This window comes from Budorcas taxicolor, chromosome 5, assembly GCF_023091745.1.
Source record: "Budorcas taxicolor isolate Tak-1 chromosome 5, Takin1.1, whole genome shotgun sequence".
Lineage (NCBI taxonomy): Eukaryota > Metazoa > Chordata > Mammalia > Artiodactyla > Bovidae > Budorcas > Budorcas taxicolor.
The window spans coordinates 162074894-162100073 of NC_068914.1; the positions used below are offsets into that span (position 1 = coordinate 162074894).

At 61.4% G+C, this 25180-nt stretch overlaps 1 protein-coding gene across 1 annotated transcript in view; it reads left to right on the top strand.

The window, feature by feature from the left end:
- TAFA5 (TAFA chemokine like family member 5) overlaps positions 1-25180 on the top strand; it is a 179187-nt gene that overhangs the window by 142360 nt on the left and 11647 nt on the right. The window contains exon 3 of the mRNA XM_052641237.1: positions 11763-11890. Coding sequence (XP_052497197.1) covers positions 11763-11890 — 128 coding nt within the window. The remainder of the gene's footprint in view (positions 1-11762; positions 11891-25180) is intronic.

Below are 25180 nucleotides of genomic sequence, written 5' to 3' on the forward strand. Positions count from 1 at the left end.
TGGGTAGGTGGATGGGTGGATGGGTGGACAGACGGATGGACAGATGGGAGGGTGGGTGGGTTGATAAATGGATGGATAGATGGATAGGCAGGTGGGTGGAGGGTGGATGGATAAAAGGAGAGATGAATGGGCAGAGTGGTTTTCTAGATATTTCATGGGCCTTGTCGTCCATGAAAGGTGATAGGTCTGAGTCCTAGTGGGGGCCTGGATTCCCTGAAAGCAGATGGCATTCTCAGACTCGGCCTCTCCCACCATGTCCAGCGTCTCTCCTGCAGAGGCCAGACCTCTCTCCTGGACCGTGGCCTCATCACTTTCTGGAAACAGGCCCCGAGCACAGCCCCCAGCCCTGTGGGCACCCGGCTGCCCAGGTGGCCGCCCTAAATGAGGGCGTGTCCAGCTCTTTGCACACGGACATGTGATGTCCCCATGCAGCCAGGGCCTGACACCCTCCTGCTGCCCCGGGAGCCCCATGGCCTCCCGGAACCGGGGGGGATGCTCTCCCGGTCACGAGTTACACTGGAAACCTGGCTGCCTCTCCTGTCTGCTCTCCCAAGGAGCTTCTGTCAGTTCATGGGAATTTGCCCAAGAAAGATTTTTTTTCTTCCCCCTCCACATACATTTCTTGATCCTAATGAGATAATGAAGCAGATAGCTTGCGACAACTGTGGGTTTTCTCTCAATCTAATCTGATTACCCAAATCTGGAGAGTTTGCCACAGGCGCGGGCCGGTGTCCAGTCTTCCAGGGGACTTCTCTGACCTTGCACTCCGGTGCAGACAGTGCCCAGGCAGCTAATGAATCACGCTAATCAGAGACTCGTCTTGAAAATTAATCCATTCTACTGTAACTATTTAAAGAAAAAATAATTATCGAGAATGTGCTCGCTAAATTACGCTGTCTAGAAGTTGTCGAAAGAAAATTTTTGTCTAATTTTAAAACATAATCGAGGTTTTGCCGATTTTTCTTTGCCGGGTGATTGAAAGATTCAGCCTGAGTGACCGGGAGGAGGACTCGCCTCTTCTCCTCGAATCCCCGGGTCTTGGGTGTGGCGTGTGCCAGCCTGGTGCGGCCCACAACCTCATCCTCGGGCGCAGACGCCACTGGGAAAGCGGAGCGTGGCCTTGGGGCCTCTGGACCCCAGGCGTCTCCGGGGATGGTTGGTCTCCCTGCCTGTCTGTGTTCCGAGCACAGGCCTGCGTGCTCGAGCTGGGTGTGCCTTGCAGGTGGGCTGAGCGCAGCCTGAGCCAGCGACCCTGGCCCCCTGGGCCTGGGGGACAGAGGCTGACAGGCCAGCTGAGCTCAGGGGTCCCAGCAGCTGAGCTGCGCCCACTCCCAGCCCACTTGCTTCTCTGGAGGTCTAGTCTCGGTTCCGGGGGAGGACAGGGCCCTCCCATCTGGTCCGGCAGTTCTCGGGTCACCTGAGAAGGCTCCAGGAAGCTGCTGCCAGCCTTTGCCGCGAAGGAAGAGGATGGTTCGCGCTCTGGGCTGGCTCACTGACGTCTGTCTGTCCCGTGTGACCGAGGGGACCAGAGCAGGTCAGGGAGCTGGGAGCCAGACCTGGGGACACCCCTTCAAGGAGGAGATACACTGCTTCTGAGAAGCCCCTGAGTCCTGGCCCCGGACAGGATGGGCACAGAGGCCACCCTGGACCGCAGAGAGGCCCCGGCTGGCTTGCGGAGGTCGGGCAGCATCAGAGAAGGTTCCAGAAGGCTGGGACAGGGAGGGCTGTTCGTCCCGGCGACCTGCTCCTGTGGACTCAAGCCGGCCGCCTCCATCCCCTGGAGCCCTCAGGGACCCCTCTGTGCCCCTCAGCACAGGGGCCTTTAAACCACCATGGGGCCCGTGCTGTCCAGTAAAGGCGTGGGCTTTACTGTCCAGTAAAGATGTGGCCACATGTGGCTACATCAGCTCTTTCCACGTCCCCGCCAGGGCGCTCTGTTCCTCCCCGTCTCCTCGCGACGTTTCCAGCAGAACCCACAACACTTCCCCTGCGGGGTCCACAGACGGTACCCCCCCCTGTGTCCCTCCATCCTGGGGTCAAGGTCCAGCGCGCACCAGGTGGGCCCCAGAGCTGGAGGCTGGAGCAGGAGTCTGAGGGGCTGGCCCTGCGGCGGGAAGGGTTCTCTGCCCGGAGCTCCGTCCCTTGGGTCCACCCAGGGAGCCCTGGGCCAGGAGTGCGGGGTCTTGGGTCCCTTCGGGTTCTGTGTCCCTTCTCCCGCCCCCTCGCACTGCCCGGCCCCCCAGACCCGGCCCTCCCCGGCCTGCATCAGGACGCCCGCCACGCTCCCAGCGGGGACGTCTGGGCCCACCGAACACGCTGGAGCCAGGTGGGCGGCAGGGGCTTGTGATTCAAGGTGGCGGTGCCTTCACAGACCCCCCCTTCCCGGCTGTCAGCCGTAATCAACGTGGCAAAGGCCCGGAGCCTATTTTGGGACGACTGGCGGCCATCTCACATACCCGTCTCTCACAAGAGGCATAGCCCGACGCTGGGGGCGGCAGAGGGCGTGAGATCAGCCCTCTAAACTGCAGGGGCTGTGAGCTCAGCCCACCCGCAATCGCAGACCCGGCGGACGCCTGCTGTGTGCTCTGATTATCAGGGACCCAGCGGAGCCCTGGAGTGCTCAGAAGCTCCTGATATGCGAGTGTGAGCTTGCGTCTGCGTGGACACCAGAAACCCTCGTGAGACTGTCAAGCGGCCTCAGACCCCAGCGGTCAGCCTGGGAAGCGGCTCCCTGTCCTCGGGCCACTGACCCAGGCCCAGCCGGCCCCAGGCTGGAGCAGCCCCGAGCCGACACCCGGGTCTCTGGAGAGCCCGCCTGGAGGCCCCCGAGGGTGGGATGACGCTGGGTTTTCTCGTGCGTCCAGTGCGGTGGGAGCCCCTGGACCCCGTCTGTCCCCTGCCCTCCGGACGCTTCTGGGGACGGAGAGTGGGGGACAAGCCACCATCCCAGGCCCGAGGCCGTCGTAAAGCTGCCCCCGACCCCCTCCTGCGATGGCCGCAGACCCGCCTGCCGGCCGCGACTTGGTGCCAACTCCCCCCGGGGACAGGGGACGGAGGACACGGAGAGGCCTGCAGCCTGACCGGCCATACTCAGGACATCCGAGAAGGTCACGTGAGGCACGGTCAGGGTCTCATCCACCTGCCGGGCAGCCTGGCCGCACGCGTCCAGCGCCATGGAGACGCTCAGACCCTCGACCCCGTCATACCCCTCTCAGGAGTGCGTCCTGAGAAAAGAATGCCGAACAAGGGGGACGTTGTGCCGAGGGCCGAGCTGAGCTGCTCTGTCAGGAATGGCGTGGCGGACGGCAGGGGCCTGAGCTGGTCTCGGCCGGTGCCTCTGCGGAGCAGGACCGTGGGCCGGCAGAACAAGGGGAGGGGGGGTCGGGCGGCTGCATGGGGGCCCTTAACCGTGCCTGGGGGTGGGAGCGCCCTGGAGCAGGGCTGGGGTTCCTCGCTGTGGCTGGGCCGCCTCTGAGAGTGCGGGACGCTGACACAGACAGCCAGGGCCCTGTGCTCCCGCCCTCCCGCCAGCCACAGGGCCGGCCGCCCGCCCGCAGCACTCCACTGGCCGCTATCTTCGCTGTCCCAGCCTGTGATAACCCTGAGAGCGTGGACTGTGATGGGGCGGGGGGCAGGGGGTACTTTGGCCAGCTCATTCCAGTTGGCTCTCATGTCAGCCCCATCCTTGCAGCAGCCCCCCAACCCCCACCCTGTGGGCACCTTCATCCCATGGACAGTGAAGAAACAGAGGCCCCAGACAGGGCAGGCGGCTCTCCCGGGGGCGCAGCCGTGAGTAGCAGAGCTGGGACTCAGCCCCGCGGGGTGGGTCAGGCTCTGAACGCATCCCGGCCTCCTCTCTGGGTGAGTCACATTCCTCCTGCCAACCAGCCTGGGGAGCCGAGTCCTGGCCTCGGCCACGTGGAGTCAGAGTCGGGGCCGCAGTCGGGCTGAGTAGACTCCAGTGCCCGCCTCGCCCCTCCGGCAGCTCTGTGACCTTGGCACAGTTCTGGACCTCTCCGAGCTTCTGCACCCGTGCGTGAGAGGATCGGTCTCATCGCCTCCTCGTGAGTGACGGCCAGCTGTCCGTCCATCCGCAAGGAAGCCTGTGCATCCCCAGGAGGAGCGGCAAGCTGGCCCCACGGTCAGCAGAGCCCGCGAGCCCCGCAGCTCCATCTGGAGCCCCCAGGAGACCCCTGCCTGCTCGGCCCCGCCAGGTGGGCTCTCCGGGTGTGCCTGGGCTTTGGTGTTTCAGACGGGAGTTTCTGGAACGCAGAAGCTGCTTCTGAGTGTGTGAGGGCACAGTGGATCTCTCCCAGAAGCGTGCGGGTCCCAGCAGGTGTTACAGTTGCTGGAGTTCTCCTGAGCCCAGGGCCGCCTGGAAAAGATGATGGCAGCCCACTCCAGTGCTCTTGCCTGGAGAATCCCAGGGACGGGGGAGCCTGGTGGGCTGCCGTCTATGGGGTCACACAGAGTCGGACACGACTGAAGCGACTTAGCAGCAGCAGCAACAGGGCCGCCCATCTCTGGGGGGGATGCAGGGAGACCAGAGCCGCCAGGGGGCCCAGCTGGGCAGGCTCATCTCCCCAGGCCGGGCGAGGCCTCCCTGGGTGGGCCCCAGCCCCGTCCTCGGAGCCCTCCTGCCCAGGAGGGCCGGCCTGAGAGTGGCCTGGCAGGGAACACCCTCCAACAGCACCCCCCAACCCAAGGTGCCCTCTGACCTCCAGCCCCCCCCGGCCTTCCTGCCTCAGCTGGTGACCGCTCCCAGGAGGGGCCCCCACGTGCTGCCCTGAGGAGCAGAAAGACAGGGCCTTCTGGGGACCTCCAGACATTCCTGCAACAGGAGCACCTCGGTTCCATCCTGAGGGCCTGTGCCAGCCCCTCGTGTGGGGGACTCTTCTGGAAACCCATGCACATCTCAGTTGCATCCGGCCCCCATGGGTTGTGTGTGTGTGTGTGTGGTGGGGGTTGTGTGTGTGTGGGGGGGGTTGTGTGTGTGTGTGTGGTGGGGGTTGTGTGTGTGGGGGGGGGGTTGTGTGTGTGTGTGTGCGTGGGGGGGGTTGTGTGTGTGTGTGTGCGTGGGGGGGGTTGTGTGTGTGTGTGTGCGTGGGGGGGGGGGTTGTGTGTGTGTGTGTAGTTACTGTCTCTGCTCACATTAAACACCAGCCGCCCCTCCCCCACGTGTGGATGTGGCCTGACCGCTCCGCACCAGCGAGAACTGGGGGACTCTGGGGCCAGGGACGTCGCTGCTACATGCAGCCTCCGCATCTTGGATGGACGCAGTCCCTTTATGGCTGCATCTGGGAGTGTGGCCGGAGCTTTCTGGAACCCCACCAGTCTTGCTCTGGACGAGTCATTTTTCCGAGCTGTTGAGTAAAGTTAGCAGACTCGTGTGCTAATGGAAGTGAAGAAACACTTTATTCCGAAGGGAACCATGCAATTTACGACCAGCGAAGGGCGCGGGCGTTGAGCGGAGCAGCACCGTCTCTGTGATCCCGGGCCAATTAGCGCCGCGCGTCCCCGTCCATCTGTCCAGACTCCGGAGGGCGGCACGCTCGTCGCCACAGTCCAAGCACGCGTGCCGGCCACCAGCCCTGGTGCCTTCAAGGTCGCTTTGCCTGTCCATCCATGTCCTCAGTTTTGCAGGAGCGGGCGGGGGGACCGGCAAAGGGGTCTGGAAGGGGTGCGTTTCTGAGCTTCCCCGTCTTTGGAGCTTGTGTGTGCTGGGAGCAGAAAGGGGTCCCAGAATCGCACATGCCCTTGTGGGGAGGGACAGGGGCCCCACATCCACGCAGCTCGTCCCTGCAAGAGAGCTTCAGGTGTCACACACGGCCACACCTGTGCACATCACATACGTACACACGCATATACACAAACACACCCACGGGGTCAACAGTTGGACACACAGCCTCCGTAGGAGGCTCTCGTGGCTGGTGAGCTGATTGGTCTGAGGTCCACTCAGACCCTCCACACATCATCGAGACCCTGGCCTAGAGGGTTGAGAGCAATCAAAGGTGTGCTTGGGCCAATCGAGGAGCATGCTGGGGAAAGCTCAGGGTCCTCTTCGAGCAGAGTGAGTCCGGGCTCAGGCCCTGCAGCTTCTGCCTCAGTCCCGGCCCCTCCTGCCCTTTTCCTGCCTCATGCAGGCTGTCTTTTTTGCTGAGATGGAAAATTCCAGAGTAGTGGCCCTGGAGGGTGGACCCTGCCACTCCAGGGCCAGCCAGCTGGGGCCCCTCTCGGGCCCAGTGAGGGCAAGCACTCAGGAACTGTCTGTAGATAAGACAAAGGCTCTGTCTCCCGGGCCTTCCCAGGAGAGACGCTGCTGGTCTCTGCCAGTTGAGCCCAACTCTGGGTCTTCTGCAGGCTCCTGAGAAATGGCACGTGTGAAGCCCCACTAGCTTTTTAGGGTGTAATGCACTCAGGCAATGCCCCATCTCTCACTGGTTGGCCATAGATCTGAGTGAATTTGGCCCCAAATTCCTCTGGCCCCAGGTGGCTGACCTTCAGAGTGGGGGCTCCAGGGGTGGGAGGGTGCGTCTGACTCTTAAGGAGGAAGGAGCTGGCGCCCGCCGCAGGCCCCGAGGCAGGTGCACCGTGTCCCTGTGGCACCTGTCCTGAGGGTCCCCGCTGGGGTTCTGCATGGCCCTGTGCTGCCCTGTCCCTTGATCTGTGGCACTCCGTCTGCTCTAGGAGATGTCCCCAGGCCCCTCTGTGCGGCCCCCATCATTCTGCGGCTTCTGTGGTCTGTCTTTGACTGCAGGGACAGTTTGCCCCCACAGTTTTGGCAACTGGCCCTTCAGCCGATTGACCGGGACCAGCCTGAGCTGGTCCCTGACGTGTTCATGACCTGCACCCAGCTAGGCCCCCCGCTTCTCAGCCCCTTGGACACCCCGGGCCCTGCCCTGCTCCCCTCCCAGGCTCCAGGTCCCTCCCCGCCCGAGATGCTGGTCCTCTGTGTCCCACGAGGTCCTTCATGAGCACCTGGACTGCAGGGGTGGCTTCCTTCTGGGGAGACGGCGGCCGGGACTGAGGCTCTGGGCCTGCAGTTACCCGGGTGTTCTCATAGAGGGGCACTCGGAGAGGAGGAACCAGCCTCTGCCTGGCCCGCGTGGCTGCAGGAGGGAAGAGTGACTCTGCAGGCCTACATTCTCACACACACCCTGTGGACATGAGTGCTTGTGCAGAAGTGCTTGTGTATACAAATGTGTGTGTGTGTGCAGACGTGTGTGCAAGCGTGTGCATGTGCAGGCTGTGCTGCACAAGCACGTGAGACATGTATGTACAAGCATGTGCAGGCTGCATGTGCAAGTGTTGCCTGTGCAGACGTGTATTCACGTGCAAATATGTGGTGTGTGCAAACGTGTGCAAGTGTGTGCACTAGTGCATGTGGATGTGCACGTGTGTGTGCAGATGTGTGCTGTGCAAGCATGTGCAGACTGTATGTGCAACTGTCGCACATGCAGACGTGTGTTTGCAGATGTGTGTGTTCACATGCAAGCATTTGTGTGTGATGTGTGCAAACGTGTGCAAATGTGTGTGCAAGTGCATGTGGGCATGTGTATGCTGATGTGTGTGAGTGAAGTATTTGCGCAGTTGCGTGTGTTGTGTGTGAATGTGTGTGTGTGAAGCAGGAGAGGAGTGTGACCAGGCTGGGTCCCCGGGTGCAGCGCCCGTCGTGGGCTCCGGTTGGCAGAGCTGGTCCATCTTGGGCCCCGAGGCCCAGCGTGGACGGACCCGCCTTCCCCTGTGCCTCGGAAGGCACTGGATATGCGGCCACAGGAGACCCACGTGCTGGGCCTGCAGAGGCTGAGCGCCCCCGGTCGTGACACCGGCACAGGCTGGACTGCGGGCCCCACCTGTCTCCCACGTCACCCTGCTCGCTGGACCTCCTCCGCCCCAGGGAACGCCCTCCCCAGCTGAGAGCTGCCATGACGTCAGGACCAGAGATGAGGTGGTGACGTGTGGGCATGAAAGGCCCCTTTGTCCCTGGAACACCATGGCCCGGCCCTGCGTCGCCAACTGCCCCCACAGGAAGTGGGCTGGGGCTTGCTGAGCCGAGCTCCCAAGGCCGACAGAAGGCCTTGTGTGGTTGGTACTGGCCGGCCAGCGCCCTCAGCAGGGCTGGCGCCCACACACCAGGCCACCTCGCCGGGTGGGAACAGGGCGGTGGTCAGGGAATCGGTGTGTCTGTCTGTCCTGCACACACGTCCGCATGCCTGCTGCCTGCCAGGCAGGCCCGCACAGTGGTCCCACGTGTGTGGCGACGATGTGTGTGCTAGGCATTCGTGTGTGTGCGTGCAGGCTAGGTCACTTCAGTTGTGTCCGACTCTCTGCAGTCCTACGGACTGTAGCACACCAGGCTCCTCTGTCCACGGGACTCTCCAGACAAGAAGACGAGTGGGTTGCCATGCCCTCCCCCAGGGGATCTTCCACACGGACTGCGCCTGCGTCTCTTGCGTCTCCTGCCTTGGCAGGCGGGTTCTTTACCAGCAGCGCCACCTGACGTGCGTGTGCGTGCATGTCTGTGTATGGAGCTGTGCATACATGAGCCGTCTCCCACATAGAGGCGTGTGCGTGTGCTCTGTCCAGGGCCTCTGCATTCTTGTGCGTGTATCCACATGTGTGTGCGCGTGTGAACATGTGTGTCCAGGCCCTGTGTCCCTCCCCCTGCCTTATCCCTCCCCCCTCATGCTTTCCTCCCTCTCCCTGACCTTCAAATGTCCCGTCACATTTGTGGGGCTGCCCGTGACCGTGGGGCCTGTGTGCCCCCATCTCCCGGAGGGCATGGAGGCTTGGAGTAAGCAGCCCTCACGTGAAGCTTCAGGGAAGATGGACGGGGCCTGTGGCCTTGACCAAGGGCCTGGAGCTGTGCCCACGGCAGCCTGGGGGCGGCCTCCAGGGGACCAGCAGTCATCCCAGCCCTTGGCTGTGGGGAGGCTGGCTCCGTCTCGCCCAGCATCTGTCCACTGTCTCTGGCGCCACGGTCAGCGGCCGAGAGTGGCTTCTGTCCTCACTCGACTGTGAAGGACGTGTGTTTGGGGTGTGGACTGGCCCAGCCCTGGGCCAGGTACTCCACCTACAGCTTCTCCTCTGTCCCACGGTCGCTGAGCTTCCCGGGGAGGACGGAGCCCATGGTGGGTTGAGGGGGGCACCCTGGGCTCAAGGTCCTGGTTGGCACAGCAGGGCAGACTGAGTCCATCCCCACTCCATCATCTGGTCCTGCAGACCAGCCAGAGCAGCGTCGACGTCAGAGGCAGGCCTCTGACGTTGCCCGTTGGTCTGGGATGAGTGCTTTCTGGATGGCTGTGGCCTCTCCAAGCAGGGCCTCACCCCAGCCTCCTTGCCTCCAGGCCTGCATGTCCCTCACGCAGCCGAGGAGCATACCTGTTGCCTGAGAAGGCCAAGTTCCTGCTCTGGTCCCTGGGCACGCCAGGGGCTGGGTCCTCACCCCCCGATGGAGATCTCTGAGCTGGGCACAGTGGGCTGACAGCATCTCCCTGGGCGTAGCCCCAGGACACAGAGGGGAGCACAGATTCAGACTCTTCTAACCACACGTGCGCCTCTTCTCGCCCCATGTGTCCTGGTTGAACCCAGAGAAACCCTCCCTTCTTTCCTTAATTCGTCTCCATCTTCTCTGTGCTGTGCACGCAGGATTTCTAGGGATTGGCAGGGCGTGTGTTTCAATCTTGCTGCTGCTTCATGGGTTTAAGGTTTGCGCTTGTTGCAACAAGGTTTTTGTGTATCTTTTACTGCCACCAAAATGGTACACTGGGGACTTCCTCTGGAATGAAGTGCAAACAAGGAGAGGAGGCTTGAGGCGGGCGTGCTGGGGGGCACAGCCATCTGTCCCCACCGGCCCTGGGGGCTCCGAGGGATAAGAGGTGGTAGGTGGCTTTTGTTGTTCATCTTGGAGCCGTTTCTGGGGCATCCCCCACACCCGTCGGGGGTGCAGAGCCCTTCTCCACGGAAGCTGCCGCTCAGCTAGACTGTTTTTCTGCTCTGACTTCAGCTGGTTGAGGGGCTTTTCCGAGCCGTGGGGTCTCCTGGGCTGTCTGCTCAAGCTCAGGCTGCAGTGACAACTGGAGGCCATGGGGCTTGATCAGCAGAAACTCCTTTACTTGCAGCTCCGGAGGCGGGAGGCTGTGGTGCTGGTGCCGCTGACGGGCTCCTGGCAGGACCCCCTCCTCACTGTGTCCACACAGGGGGGCTGGTCTCACTGAGGTCGCTTCTCTTAAAGGCACCGATTCCGTGGGGGGAGGCCCCACCCTTGTGACCTCGTTTAACCTCAGTTAAACGGGATCTCTAAAGATCCCATCTCCAAGCCCAGCCACCCTGGGGTCGTGCTGTGACTTTGGTGGGTCACGGTTCCATCCATAGCTCAGCCTGGAATGGAGCTGGTCTCAGGATGGCTGACTGGTGGCCACAGATAGTGAGACTCCTGGGGTGGCGCCGTGGGGCAGCACACACCACAGGGCCCTCCGCTATGCCCAAGGCAGGCATCACTAATCAGTCCCGGGACACTCTCCCATGTGTTCAGGCCGCTCCTGCTCATCTGTCAGAATTGGCACCAAGGGGTCACCTGGGATGCCGTCCTTGTCTGTCTTCCAGGCCGCCTCTTAGGGCAGCCATTGTTAAGACTCACCGAGGCCTGCTCACCTGCAGGGGCCCCGAGGCCCAGGCCCCCCACAGAGTGAGGCACCCCAGGTCCCCTGTCGCTTTGCAGGGAAAGTCGCAGCCTGCAGGGCTGGTGGTGATGTCCTCTGTGCAAAGAGAAGCGCCAGGATGCTTTAAAGGTTACTAAGAATTTCGAGGCATAGGAAGAGCAGTGTGGGGCCCTGTGGGCTGCACCCTGCCCATGTCTGCAGCCACCAAAGCGATCGCCTCTGGAAGGACAAGGGTCACTTGGTCCTAATTCAGAAACCACCCGTGGTTCCCAGGTTCCTTTAATGACATGTCCATGAATATGATCTGTGTTCTTTCCATCACATAGCCCCTCCTTCCAGGGTTTCCATCAGTAAGGGGTCCCCAGCCCCCCACTACAGCCACAGAGTGGTGGTGGGTTTCCCAGGAAGAGAGAACATGACCCCTTTCCTCCCAGAAGTGTAGGTTTGGAGTCACCAGGGGCTTAGTGGCCCCAGGGGTCTACCTGTCCCTTCCCCAGCTGACAATGGCAAGGACTCAAGGCCTGATGTCACCACCCCAGGACACCCTCTGGGGGCTCACCACGCCAGGACACCCTCTGGGGGCTCACCACCCCCGCCTGGGATGCCCTCTGGGGGGTCTCCTTTGTGGCTGAGGCTCTGGGAGCACTGCGGCCACTGTGAGATCTGCCAGGCATCCCCACCGCTCCCGCCCGCCTCCTTCCGGCCTGACCCAGCCCCTGGGTTCTGACCTGTGGATGGGTGGCTCCCAAGACATCTGAGGGGGTCCTGACCAGGCAGGCTTTCGCGCTCTCACATGGGTTCCAGGCGCAGGAGAGAACAATGTTGTCCCCTCCAGGAAGGTGCCTTGGCTGCTCCTTGACACTGTCCCCGAGGCCCTCGGTCCCTGCTGACCAAGTGACCAACGTCAGAGCTGCCCACGTACAGCGAGCAGGTGGCTGGGAGCCCAGGGCAGGGGCGGCGCCCGGCCCGGCCCCCCGACTGGCCCCGGAGGCTGCCCGCCCGGCCTTCCCGTCCCCGAGGCCGGGGCTGGGCGCTGGGCAGCGTGGGAACTGCCCCGCCCCCAGCCGGCGCTGACCTCTGCCCTCTGCCCTCTGTCCCCAGCGCGGATCATCAGGACGAAGCAGTGGTGTGACATGCTCCCGTGTCTGGAGGGGGAGGGCTGCGACTTGCTGATCAACCGGTCAGGCTGGACGTGCACACAGCCCGGCGGGCGGATAAAGACCACCACGGTGAGTGCGTAGCCCCCCGGCTGTCCTGGGGTGCAGGGGCCCGAGCAGGCGGGGCCGGGGGTGGACCCCACACCGGCGACGGTGAGAAACTGGTCCCTGGCTTCCTGACGCAGGGAGGCTGCCAGCTCTGCGGCTGGATGGGTCTGTCCCCTGGCTGCTCAGAGCATCACGGGGTTACTGAGTGCCTGTCGGCCCAAGAGGCCACACAGAGCACCTCCAGGCTGCTCAGCCCACATGAGCTCGTTGTGGGGGGATGTCTCATTTCTGGGCGATGTCCTTCCAGCCCCAGGCTGCAGGAAAGGTTCGAACCCACAGAGGGGCTTCAGACCCCACCTCTGGGCAGAGGGCCTTTAAGAGGAAAGAAGGGGGCGGTGTGGTCTAATGCAGGCGCCCCAGGCAGGCGTCTAGAGCAGAGGCTCTGAGAACCCTGGGGGGCCCCGGGTCCCTCCTGGATCCGCCAAGAGGAGCACTGGGTCCCCTGCTCACCTCCATGGGCTGGAGGCAAGAAAGGCAGAGCGGTCCCAGGGATGTTTTCTCTGAGATTCCTTTTCCAAAGGAGCGTTCCCCCAGCATGGGGACAGTGAGGGCCAGGAGAGCTGGGGACGCCCGGCCGTGACCCCTGGGGACTGCTCTGGGGCTCCGCAGGCCTGGCACGCTCAGCGCTGGCTCCGCAGGCCGATTATCGCCCCTCATCCAGGCTCATCCTCCTGAGGTTTCCATAGCAGGCTGAGGGCTGGCGTGGGCTCCAGGCTATGATGCCCACCTCGATGGCGGGGAGCATTAGGGCGGGGAGCAGGGGCCTCGTGGAAGCACCTGGGAGTTCTCTGCTGGCACCCCCAGGCAGAGAGGTGGGGGCCACAGCCCCTCGGGAGTTAGGCCAAAGGAAAGCCTACTCCGCCCGCTCTCGCGGCCTCCGCATGAGAGCGCAGGTGGGCTCTCTCAGCAGCACCATCAAGAGACCAGTCTGGCCAAGCCGCTCTGCGGGGGGCCGTGGGTCCCTGCCCCGTGGCCGGCCAGAGGTCAGCTCTGAGCTTGAGTGGGGCACCTACCAAGGTCGGGGCTGTAAAGCTGGTGCAGGGCCCCCACTGCCCCATGTATGCCTTGGCAGCCTCTTGTGCCTGTGGGGGTTCGGGCCTGGGGGCCCTGCCGGCAGCCTCCCCCTTGCAGGTCTGGGCGGCGGGGGTCTTGAGCAGGGCGGCCCCTCGAGGGGGTCAGAGCCGGGCTGCAGCAAGCGTCCCCAGGTCTCCCGTTGGAGCCGCAGCCGCGCGCTTGTCTGATCGTCAGCTGCGCTTGTTTCTCTGTGTCTAGACCTGTCTCCACCAGCCCCTTCCCTGAACCTGCCTTGCCGCTCCGGCAGCGGAAGGGGCTCTGAGCTGGGGCTGCCGCCTCCCCCAGAGTCCAGGAGACGGGTGGCCTTTCCAAAGTCCCCATCTGCGTGCTGTGCCCTTTTGGGGACGGAGCCTTGGGGACATGCAGACTGGCAGCCCCGGGGTCACCATCCCCAGATCCATGAGGCCTGGGGGTCCCTGTGGGCTCCCCGGGGCTGGGGCCAGCCCTAGTGCAGGCGACGCTGTGTTGGGGGTTTTCAATGAACCCCCAGAGGAGGGGAGGCTCGGGCAGGGCTCCAGAGGCCCTGGGCGCCTCGGCGGGCGTGGGGGTGGGGCACTGCCGCAGGGTCAGGCCTGCCCTTCAGGCCGCATGGCACGGCAGCACCTGTCTGTCATCATGGTGAATCGGGGTGCCCCTCTCATCAAGCCCCCAGCCCCTCCTGGCGCCCTGCCACACGGGGGTTCTGAGGCTGGCCTCTCCCCGTGGGCACAGCCCGAGTCCTTGATTTACTCCCAAGACCTCTGCTGAGAAGGTGCAGACGCGCATTCCTTTCCATCCCCCAGGCCTCCGGGCTCAGAACCATCATCTCGGTTTTACAGCCGTGAAAACTACGACTGGGAGAGACAGAGATGCCGACGGCCAGGGGTCGGCAGGCCGTGGAGCGGAGGCTTGAATCTGCCGGGTCTGTGCAATGCAGCCATGGCCCTGGCTCGTCAGGAACCCCGCGTGTCTCCTGGGGCTCCTGTAGCCCCCCCTCCCTGGGGGGTGCCTGGTGCTAGAGCCCGTGGAGCCCGCGACCCAGGCGGAAGGACCCAGCACACATGGGGCAGGTCCGGGGGGGTGTGCACGCGCAGGGACCCTCGACTTCCTGGGGGCGGCCCTCCACTCAGAGGCACGGCCGACGGGCAGGCGTGTGTGGCGACACTGACCTCCCGCCCGTGTGCTGGCCCTGAGCGTCACAGCCCCGCCCAGGAAGCGGGCTCCGTGTCCTCACACTGGCAGGCCACACAGAGCGACCAGGCAATAACCCTGGGGGCCGACGGGCTCCGTCGTCTTCCCAGGAGTCTGCAGAGGTGACCCTGGCCTGTGCAGACCTGTTTTCCAAGCGTGCTTAAAGGCTTACCTGAGCTCCTGACCCAAAGTGAAAAGTGAAAGCCACTCAGTCACGTCCGACTCTTAGCGACCCCAGAGACTATTCACTCCCTGGAATTCTCCAGGCCAGGAGTGGGTAGCCGTTCCCTTCTCCAGGGGACCTTCCCGACCCAGAGATCGAGCCCAGGTCTACCTGCATTGCGGGCAAATTCTTTCCCAGCGCAGCCACAGCGGAAGCCCAAGAATATGGGAGGGGTGGCCTGTCCCTTCTCGAGTGGATCTTCCCGACCCAGGAATTGAACTGGGGTCTACCACATTGGGGGTGGATTCTTTACCAGCTGAGCTATAAGAGAAGCTGCGAGCTCTTGACCCAAACACCTTATAATTGGAGCACGTAATCCTCTTATAGGATTGAATTGCAGGCCTCTTACAGCTGGCAAATTAGCATCGTGGAGTTCCACATTTTACTATAAATTGGTTTTTCGTGGCGGGGGCTGGGGGACAGGAATCTAGGAGGCCTCGGGATTGCTTGGCCACAAGATGGCTAATTCCACCCCAGCAGCCAGGCCTCAGCCCAGCGTCCTGCAGCCGGGCTGTGTCCACAGGTGGCCACCCCCCACCCCCACCTGGTCACGCCCCAGCTCCTTCTCCACGTGGCCGTGGCTGCTCCCTTCTCCGTGTCCCCAGCAAACTGTGAGCAAGCCAAGGGCAGGCATGAGCCTTGGGGGGGGTCTCACCATCCCCATCCCCCATTCAGGTCTTAGGTAGTTGCTTGTGATCAATTGATTAATTGATTAGCAGCACCCAGGCCCTGGGTGCACGCTGATGCCTGCATTTCCTGGATCACCGCCTTGCAGAGTGCAGGTCATCACCCCATTAGTGGGTCGTGAAGTTAATTTAGTGGCTCACGATCGGCATTAAAAGAAGGAGGAAGAAATAGAATAGAAATGTTCGGGTGCATCCCCATCTTGAGGGTGAGAGCTGCTTGGTGACATGCACACAGGGCCCCTGGATGAGGCTACACGGGTACCAGGGCCAGTTGCCATGATGACTTGGGGACCCGGCATCCTGGGGGTACACCAGGTTGGGGGAGCCTGGCTTCTGGGGCCCCCGTGACCCCTGTTTCAGGGGCTCCCTTAGCGATCTGTCTCTGCTCTGTGATGTTGGTCCACACCGGGCAAGGTGAACATCGCGGGCCCTCCCCAAGGTTACAAGCAGCATCCTCTCCTTGGCAACCAAACAGCCGCTGACAGCAGCTGACTGGGCTGGCGGAAGGGCTGGGCAGAGGCTGGGGCCGGTGGGCGTGAGCGCCCCGCCCACTCGTGGCTTCCGTGCAAGCGTGAGTGGCTGAGGCAGCGCCTGGGTGTCGGTGGCGCCCAGGGCGATGTGACCCACGCTCCGTCCACCACGGGCGGTGTCCCTGTACTGAACATGAGCCTTGTAACAAGCGCCTCCTAGACCAGGACAGGCTGGCTGGTTGAACTCGTCTGTCAAACCGGCGATTAAGCTCCGCGTTTTAATCCCGTTCTGCATGGACGCCATGCTCTGGAGCGTGAGGGGCATTCTTGGCCGGGGGTGGGGGGTCTGTGCAGTCTGCTCAGGACCTTGGATTTCGTGGGAACTTGTGACACCAAGAGCACTTTCCCAGGAGCCAGCCTGGACGCCCGAATTCTGCCTGAGCCCAGGTGCCCCAGGCCCAGAGTGCATGGTGCTGAGGCATGGACAGGTGCCCAGGGTGCTCCCCTAGACACCAGGAGAGGTGCCCAGTGGCCTATGGGTCATCACCTCGCATCCCTCATCTTGTCGTGAACTGGCCGTCACTGGGCCGGGCAGCCAGGCTCTCCAGCCAGAGCACCCCACGCGCTGACCCCCAGGCATCCCGGCCAGGATTGCCTGCTGTCACTCATCCACGCTGAGCATCCAGCCTCCGTGGCCCTGGCCCAGGACTGAGGAGCTGGCCCCGTGTGGGGGAAGGGAGCCCTTCTGGTTTCTGTCCTCACCATCCCAGTGACAGCCAGCCTTGTTTAGGCCACCCCCTTGGGCTCAGCACCTCCTCAACCTAGAACCACACATCTCTTTTTTTTCTGACACACCAGGGGGTAGTCCTCGGAAAGTCCAACGTCAACCTGGAAGCCTCTGCATCCTTGGATGCAAAATATACCCAAGGGACTCATGTGTGTCTAGCATGGCCCCCACTGAGGTTCCCGAGATGGACTGGCCGTGGCCTGCTGTCCAGGGCAGCGGTGGCTCAGGCCTCTCGTCAGCCAGGGTCTGTGTGCTGCCCCCATCAGGGCTGGACTCGCAGGGGCTCAGGCTCTCAAAGGGCATTCAGGGGGCACTGTGCAGCTGCCCGCGCCAGGCTCGCCTCACCGTGATAGGGAGCAGACGGCATGATTCCCACTTGGGTGCCCTGGAGATGCCTGGGTGGACAGGGACGCAGGGCAGGGAAACAGTCCATCAGGCGGGGGCACAGCTCCCCGGCTCGGGGTGGGGGCACAGTCCACCGGGCGGGGGCGCAGTTTCCCAGCTTGGGGCAGGAGGTGCCGCTCCCCAGCTCGGATTGGGGGCATGGATCCCCGGCTCGGTGCGGCTGCAAAGCCAAGCAGGGCAGGCCTGTGACCTCGGGGTCCCGGGGATGCTGAACCCCCGAGGAGCCACTGGCCAGGCCTGCCCTCGGACCCCCGGCCTCAGGGGCCAGGACGCAGGGCCCCGTACCTGTGAAATGGAGGCACCTGACCCAGGAGCTGTGCACCCTGCGGGAGCCTGGACCCCCGGAGGCTCACGCCCGTAGGACTCAGAGCTGCGCCCCTCTGGGCCCCGGGAGGCCAGTGCCGAGTGTGGAGGAACGTCCCGAGATGTGAGACCCACCCACTCCCAGGGGTGTGGGCAGGGCGTGGGGCCTCTTTCCTGCAAACCCAGAGTCCCGGCTTCCCACGACTGCTGTGACCGGTGACCGCGCTGGGTGACCCACAGCCACAGAGAACTTCCCTCACAGCATGGAGGCCACAGGTTCAAGGTCAAGGGTCCTGACAACCTTGAGGTTTGCCTGTGGCCCTGGGGGCTCCCGGGCTGAGGCCACATCCCCCATGAAGGCGCCAGCTCCTCTCTGGGCATCTGAGCTCCCCTCTTTCCTCCTATAGAAACGCCAGCATCACATGTGGGGCCCACCCTCCCTGACAAGTGATTTCATCCCAAAGACCTTAACTCGCTCCATCTTGAAGACCCAGTTCTGAAGAAGGTCATATTCTGACATTCCAGATGGACAAGAACTTTGTGGGGGGTGCTCTATGCCACCCACCAGCCTGCCAAGCCCAGTGCAGAAGCTTGAGTGCTGTGAGCTGGGGCCCAAGGCCCCCTGTGACGGCCCCATCCACCTGTCTGAGTTCAAATGGCAGGATCCTCACTGGTGGGAGGAGAGAGAGCAGACACACAGAAGCTGAGGGCGGGGCCGAGGGGCTCAGAGGAGACAAGCGCCCAGGCCACGGAGAGGAGGCAGCTCAGACACGAGGTGCCCAGTGAGCCCGCCAGGCTCGCGGCCAAGGGCGCTCGCCCCCCCACCACGCCCGCGGCAGCTGCTGTCTGTATGAGGCTGGAGCTTCCTGGAAACACGACATATTTCAAGAGCTGTGAGATGCGGGGGTCACATACCTGCACAAGCCACGTGATGCGTGTATCTGTCTTTGCAGACAGCACCTACCTGTATGAGTGTGTGTCTGTGTAACAGAATTTGTTAAAACTCTGGCAAATGTGTGGGACATAAAATTGAAGAGGTCTCATAAAGCCAGAAGAAGAATTAAAAAAAAACGGATAGGAAGTACGAAAGAAAAAAAAAAAACATTAGAAGATCGATTCAGGGGGTCTAGAGACTATAAGATCCAAAAATAGAGACAAACGAAGAAGGAATTATCAAAGAAGTGTTTTCTAAAGAAATTCCCAGGACTCAAAGCCTGGGTGTCCTGTGTGCAGGGACTCACCGCCGGCCGGAAATGAGTGAAGAAAGTCCCGTCCCGAGGCGTGTCAGCGTGAAATCTCAGGCCTGTGGAGATGAAAACAGCATCCTGAAAACTCAGAGGGAAAAAAATAGGTCACTTACAAAGATGCAGACATCAGAGTGGATCTGACTTCTCAGCTGACGCGCTCGGAGCTGGAAAACAGCGGCCCAGACCTTCTGGAGCGGGGACCCAGTGGATCTCCACGCCAGCCCTGAGTTCATGGGTGGGGCGGGGGCCGCCAGCCTGGAGTCCGTAACTGGGACGTCCTCCCGGGTTCAGGAGCCGTGGGCCCGCTCCCTGCTCCGGGAGCCCTGTCCTCCAGAGGCTGTGGACGAAGTGGTCCACGGGGATGAGGGTGAAGGATGAAGGGACCCCGGGACGCCATGCATCCTCAACACAACCCACAGTGGCCAGACAGGCCCCAAGAGGGTTCCTCCATGGAGGACAGTGTGGGCCACGCTGAAGATGCTTCCAGAAAGTTGCGGGGCGACCCCGCAGGCACAGGAGTCAGGCAGTGGAGAGCCTTGAGGATTCCCCAGGAAAACCTGAAGGGAAGCCATCCCAGGATGCAGCTCGGAGACTTCTGTGGTGCCCAGGAGGAGGCCCAGAGGCACACGCCGGGTGCAAGGGGAGGGAGGAGAGGTGAGTGTCGGCGGGACGGGTGACCCCGTCCTGACCCCTCCCGGCCGCACCCGGCAGGCCTGGCCGCACCCAGATGAGAAGGACCAAGACTCACTGAGCACAAGGTGGGCAGCATCCTCGGGGGGCACCGTGGAGGCCGCCGGGCAGGGAAGGTGGCGGCCGTGGTCCTGGAGGGGAGCCCAGAGGTCCTGGCAGCTGACATCCGGCTCTGGGTGGCTGACCCCGCGTTGGGTGAAGGATGCGGTTCAGGGTCTGGGGGCCTGCACTGCGCCCTTCGCCCCATCCTCAGCCTCCCCGGGGGGCTGTGCCTTCTCTTTCGCCCCACAGTGCAGCCCAGCAGGGCTCTGGGTTTCCGTCTCGTCCCCAGGGTCCCCTGACCCTCCCAGGCTCCCCAGGCCCCTGGGCACCCAGGGACTCCCACCGCCTTTCTGACGCGCTCCACTGTCTGCGGGCGTTGCCCCGCTTTGCTGCCTCCCGTGTGAGTCCATCCCTCCTTCCCTGGGGAGGGGGCTCCTTCCCCGGTCGAGGTGGCAGGGCCTTGCCCCCCCGGGGCCAGGGCTTTGGGGGGCGTTGCTTGCGATGCCTCACTCCCCCGACCGGCATCCCGCAGGCCACGCTCCCTTCACAGCTGAAGGCCTTCTCCCCCACTGTCTGGCCATCCGTCCACCGTCGGCCCAGGTCAGCCCACCCCGGGGCCCTGGGAACAGTAGACTCCGTCCCCTTCACGGAGGAACGCACGCTTGGCCTGTCTCATAACCCAGGGCGTCTGGGTGCCAGCCACCTGCCGGGTGTGGGCTTCCACGGACGGGACTGTCCCGGCCAGGGCTCCTGCAGACGGCTGGTGACGCCATGTTCCTCTCTGCTCCCAAGTGGGCCGGCCCAGCAGTTGGAAGCACTTGTCGCTGAGCCTTGTTGCCGTTCGGTCGCTCAGTCGTGTGTGTCTCTCTGCGACCCCCTGGACTGCAGCACACCAGGCTGCCCTGTCCATCACCAACTCCCGAAGCTTGCTCGGACTCACGTCCATGGAGTCAGTGATGCCATCCAACCATCCCATCCTCTATCACCACCTTCCCACTGCTCTTCTGAGAATGAATGAAGCGAAACTGATATCTGAGCCGGGAGCAAGGTGACAAGTGGCGTTGCCGAGCAGAGGCCGCAGTGAGCTGCCTTTGGGCCGTCTTTCCAGGTGGGCCATCCTGAATTCCTATTGGTCCCCGAGGCGGGTGTCCTGGGACCCCGAGAGGCCCCACCTGCCCTGTGCGCCAAGGGCTCTTCCTGGACCTCCCAGCCCTGGGGACTTCTCATCTGCCGCGCCCCACCTCCCCGCCCCGCCACGCCCAGTGCAGCCCCAGCAGGCAAGTTACTCGGTGGGAGGGCTCACCGGCCCCAGGGCACCGTCTGGCAGGCAGGGTTCCTCCTGAGGACTCAGCGGCACCTGGGCCTGCTCCCTGTGTCTTCTGTTTCCGAGAAGCACCCGCTGGGCATCCTCTGACCTGGTCCTGGGTCCAGATGCCTCGCTGCGTCTTGGGAGGTGCTGGAGCAGAGAGACAGGAGTGGAGGGGGAGATTGGGGTCCGTGCAGACCCAGCTGCCCAGCAGGGAGGTCAGGCTGCAGCCCTCCTCACCGTGCACAAGACACCCTCCCAAAGGGGAGAGGCCTTCATGCAGGAGGTCTGGGGTTAACCTGTCAAAAGACAAGCAGATGGTGCCTGCGCCTCACCTATTCTTCCTTCTGCCAAACAATGAAAAATACCCCGTCGTGACTCCGATCCCTATCTGCAATCCATTTTGCGTTCATTCGAATCACTGCTATTCATCACAGCGATAATAGCGGGACATTTTAATAGATTCCGTGTGTAAACACAAACGTAGATGGCGGCCCGGCACGATCGCATCGCGAGCACTGATACGCTTCATGTCCTCTGCGGAAACGCGCCCCAAGCCAGAAAGCAGGTCTGACCAAGCCCACTGTGTTTCCTGGGCACTCCTGGCCCGCTCTGAGATGGGGGTGCTTCCTGTGGGTGGCTCTTTACCATAATTGTGCTGCGAGCCTCTGTGTTCTTCAGAACCGTTGTTCTTCGATTTTAAATACTTCAGTGCTAAGGGTTGAAACGGGAGGAAGTGTGTCCAGTGGAAAGAGCCAGTGGGCGCTGGACGGGCCACCTCGTGGGGCTGGGTGCTCCTGACCCCACAGAGCTGACAGGTGGCCTGCTAGAGAGCAGTGGGCCAGGGTTGGGGCCAGCTGAGCTCTGCCCACTCAGCCGGCCCTGGGGTGGCCCTCCCCTCGCACCGCACAGGCCGCTGGGTCACGTGATCAGTTCGCAGTATCGCCAGTGCCTCCTCCCCTCTGCCCTACGTCCCTGTGGGCTCTGTGTTAGACACTGGGGCACAGCACTCATGGCCCCCAGATCTCAGGGCGTCAGCAGGCGCCCCTCAGGAACCCCTGGAGGGGCAGCTTCAGGGGCTGCAGGGATGGCTGGTGCTTGGAATGTGAGGTCAAGTGGCTGCTGGCCAAACAGATGAGAATACTGTCTGTAGAACCTGGGGCGGGGATGGGGGCAGCGGCACCGGCCAGGTACCCGAGTCCCACCGCTCAGACGGATGTGGGGGCGGGAATCTGAGAATTCCAAAGACTCGCAGATCTCTGCGATCCTTAGGGGAGCCTGAGAGTGTGCGTCCCCACAGAGAAACCTGCAGAGAGCCCTCGTGATGATCAGGACAGCTGTTCTAGAGTGAGCAGGCATCGCTCCCAGCACACTGCCCATTTCAGCCAGCCTGCACACTGGCCACAGCTGCCCAGGGCCTTCCACCTCCCCCTGGCCCTCTACCCTGGTCAGGAGTGCCCCTGAGGTCCTACAAGCACGCAAGTTCTCATCTTGTCCACGTGAGCTTTCGATAAGGATGGATGAATTTCAGAGTCATCCCCAGTTCCCAGAAGAGCTGCTTGAATTAATATTGTTTGTCATTTCCACGTTTCATGAACTAATTGGGCAGAAATACTGGCAAAGTCATCAAAAACACGGTTTTTTCCTGCTGGTTTACGATGTCCTTGTAATCTTACACATGGCATTTCATTGCCTAGTGATTTATTTTTTCATAAAAGACAAAGGTAAGCCTGATCCTTCTTTACTGTTCTGTGAAAAGTCAGATCATATATTCAAGACGGAACTTAAGTCAGCGTGAGCACAGCAGAAGTCGTCAGGGTGCTGACCTTCTTCCTAACCCAGCGCGGCTCTGGTTCCGATGCAGAATGGCAGGCCCCTGGCATCCACTCTGCCCGCCCCGGCCTGACCCTCGTGCCCGGGGTCTAGTCACCCCAAACCTCGCCCTGTGGTCATGTCTTCCGGCTCTGCCCTCTCGCTGCGGCCAGGTGTGACCCCCGTCCCCCGCCCGGCCCCGCCACCCACGTGGCAGCTCTGATGGCTTCTGGGCGCCGCAGTGGGCGTGAAATACGACATTTGGCACAGATGTTTGTTAAAGATCAGCCTTGAAAAATGAAATAGAAGGATTTGTGTCTCAATCTAGATCACTCTAAATGTCAGCTCCGCATTGAACAGGTCCACAGGGTGACGTAGCTGCTGGGCTGGTACCATTGTCTTCCCTGCGGTCCTGTCCCTGAGTCTTCTCACCCCTCATCACCCCCTGAACCAGAGTGTGAGCTCAGGCTCACCTGGATCCGTGTGGGAACACACCTCCCAAGCCCCCCTGTTCTGTCCAGCCCTGTTCTGGGGCCATGCCCAGACAGGTCCGTACCCCACCCTCCGCCTGCAGGCGTGACAGGCGTGATGCACAGGTGGCCTTGCAGGAGCCACTTTCCCCTCCATGAGCCTCAGCTTCCTCAGCTGTGGGAGGGGAGCACGCCCCCGTTCCACCTCGCAGGCCCTGGGGTGTGGGCAAAGGGAGATAACGGAGAAGGCCACCCCCAGGTATGGAGCCTGGGGTCTCTTCCTCACGCTTGGACCTCACCTTGGACCTAGAGACCCTGCCGCAGTCACAAAACAAGCGGGCAGAGGTGGAGCCTGCCCACCAGGGGCGGGGAAGCTTCCCTCTGTGAGTACATGGCTCCAGCAGCAGGACCAGAAGATGCCAGCGGGCAGGTGAGGCCCCTGGCGGGGGCACAGTTAGCCAGAAGAGCCTGTCGCCTGGGGCAAGAGAAGCCTGCCCAACACAAGGCTGTGATGTCCCCTCCATCCTTCCTTCTCAAAAGTCTGCCATTTAGACAGAAAACCTGGCCTCCCAGGTGGGAACAGCCCCCCCCCCCAGGAGCTGCCTTTGGGGTCCAACAAAGATTCGGGGTCTCTGCGCATCACCCCAACCTTCTGGGGCAGGCAGGGCCTCCCACAACCCCAAGAATTGAAAGAATCAAACTTGCTCATCCCAAGCCCACTGAGACATTCCCAGGTGGGATCAGCCTCTGCCTGTTTAAAAAGGAATCTTAAAAGCATCACATCTAAAATATAAACAGAAGGCTGTAAAAGAACGCCAGCTCTCTGTGGAAGGGAATGCTTTCTGGAGACTTAAAGGCAGATTAGCTCTGGAAATAGGCTCTGCAGTAAATGTGAGGCTTCTGGGAACCATCTGCTTGTTGGCATCAAACAGATACAAGAGGCTGTGACCTCTGTGACCCAGGAGCAAAGAGCTTGGAGGAAATGACAGCCTGGGATACAATGCAGGCAAGCACCCAAAAGTTTGCAGGACTAAGTAGCGGCTGAGCACAAAGGGACCCAAGGCATCAGAGTGGACTTAGATGTGCACAGAAGCTGCGGAGGACAGAGCGTCGCCGCAGAGGGTCAGCTCAGGGGCATGGCCCCATCTCAAACCAAGAGACGCTTCAGAGGAGATGCAGGAAATTAAGCCAAAGAGAGGGAATTTATGAGGACAGAGGACGGAAACCCAGCCTGTGGCAGTGGATGCCCTTGGGGGAAGCCACACGGCGCGAAGAAGGCCAGGTGCAGGTGAGAAGAGAGGGATGTCAGGAAGCTTTGCGGAGCCCGATTAAGGCAGAGCAAAAGCATCTGGGCCTCGGCCATCCATGGCAGTATCTGGACTTGGTAGAGTGAAGGGGAAGTCTCTAATCTGCCAGGTCGTATCGGAGAAAAAAACAAACACTGTAGGAAAAGTCCACGGACCCCCCTCCACAGGCACAGAGAGGCCGCCTCTGAGCCTACGAGACCCAGGACCAGAGGGACAAGGAGCACCAGCTCCAAGGCTTCGTCGAAAAATAGTTTTCTCTATGCGTTGCTGTTGTTTAGTCGCCCAGTCACGTCTGACTCTCTGCGACCCCGTGGACTGCAGCGCGCCAGGCTTCCCTGCCCTTCACATCTCCCAGAGTTTGCTCAAACTCATGTCCATTGAGTCAGTGGTACATCCGGCCATCTCATCCTCTGTGGCCCCCTTTACGTGTGACTTCAGCTCTATCTCTGATTGTGGTTTTAGACAAAGGAAGTAAAAAGGACAGTTTTAAATTTGCAAGAATTTAGAGGTGTACCACTCCTGAAAGAGTCAATAAAAGATGCCCTGGAACCCATCAAAGAAATATGAATGAGTGGCTGATGACTGTAAAGGTCATAGGTCGTAGGTAAGAAGGTCAGTGGTGACTGGATGCCAATTAACCACATATTAGATACAAATTATTCCTATGATGGTGGTTACACAATTGAACACAAAATTGACAACACTGTTATTTAATGTACTCCATATATGATGAAGAATATTTTTGTGTAATAATAAACTGATTTGTAACTTCTGATTAATTTGACAGCAGCTGCAGGAAGGCAGCTGCAGAGGAAAAGTCACTGAGTGTCTCTCTGTGGGAAGAAGGGACATCCATCACGAAGGAAATGGCTTAACCATTAAAAGTGCAGTTGATTAACATCAAGGCCACCACTAGGAGAAACAAGAACATGATTTCTTCTAAACCAACGTGGAAGGAAAAGCAAGGAAGGCTGTGTGTAAGGAAAAGAACCTGGAAAGGAGCAGAGAGAGACTGTGTGGAGCATGCTGCCCGAGACAGATCTGCAGCATGGCTGGCGACAATAGGTGTGACCGGGTTAGTCCCTTCTGTAAAGGCAGAGGCTCACCAGGCTGTTTCTAAGAGTCCAATACGTGCTCATTCTAAGGGCACGCCTACAAGCAAACGTTTAAAAGCAAATAATAAAGACACGAGGCAAATGAAGCGGAAGAGAAGTCAGTAGGTGGAATGAGCTAGTCACTCAGTCACGTCTGACTCTTGTGAC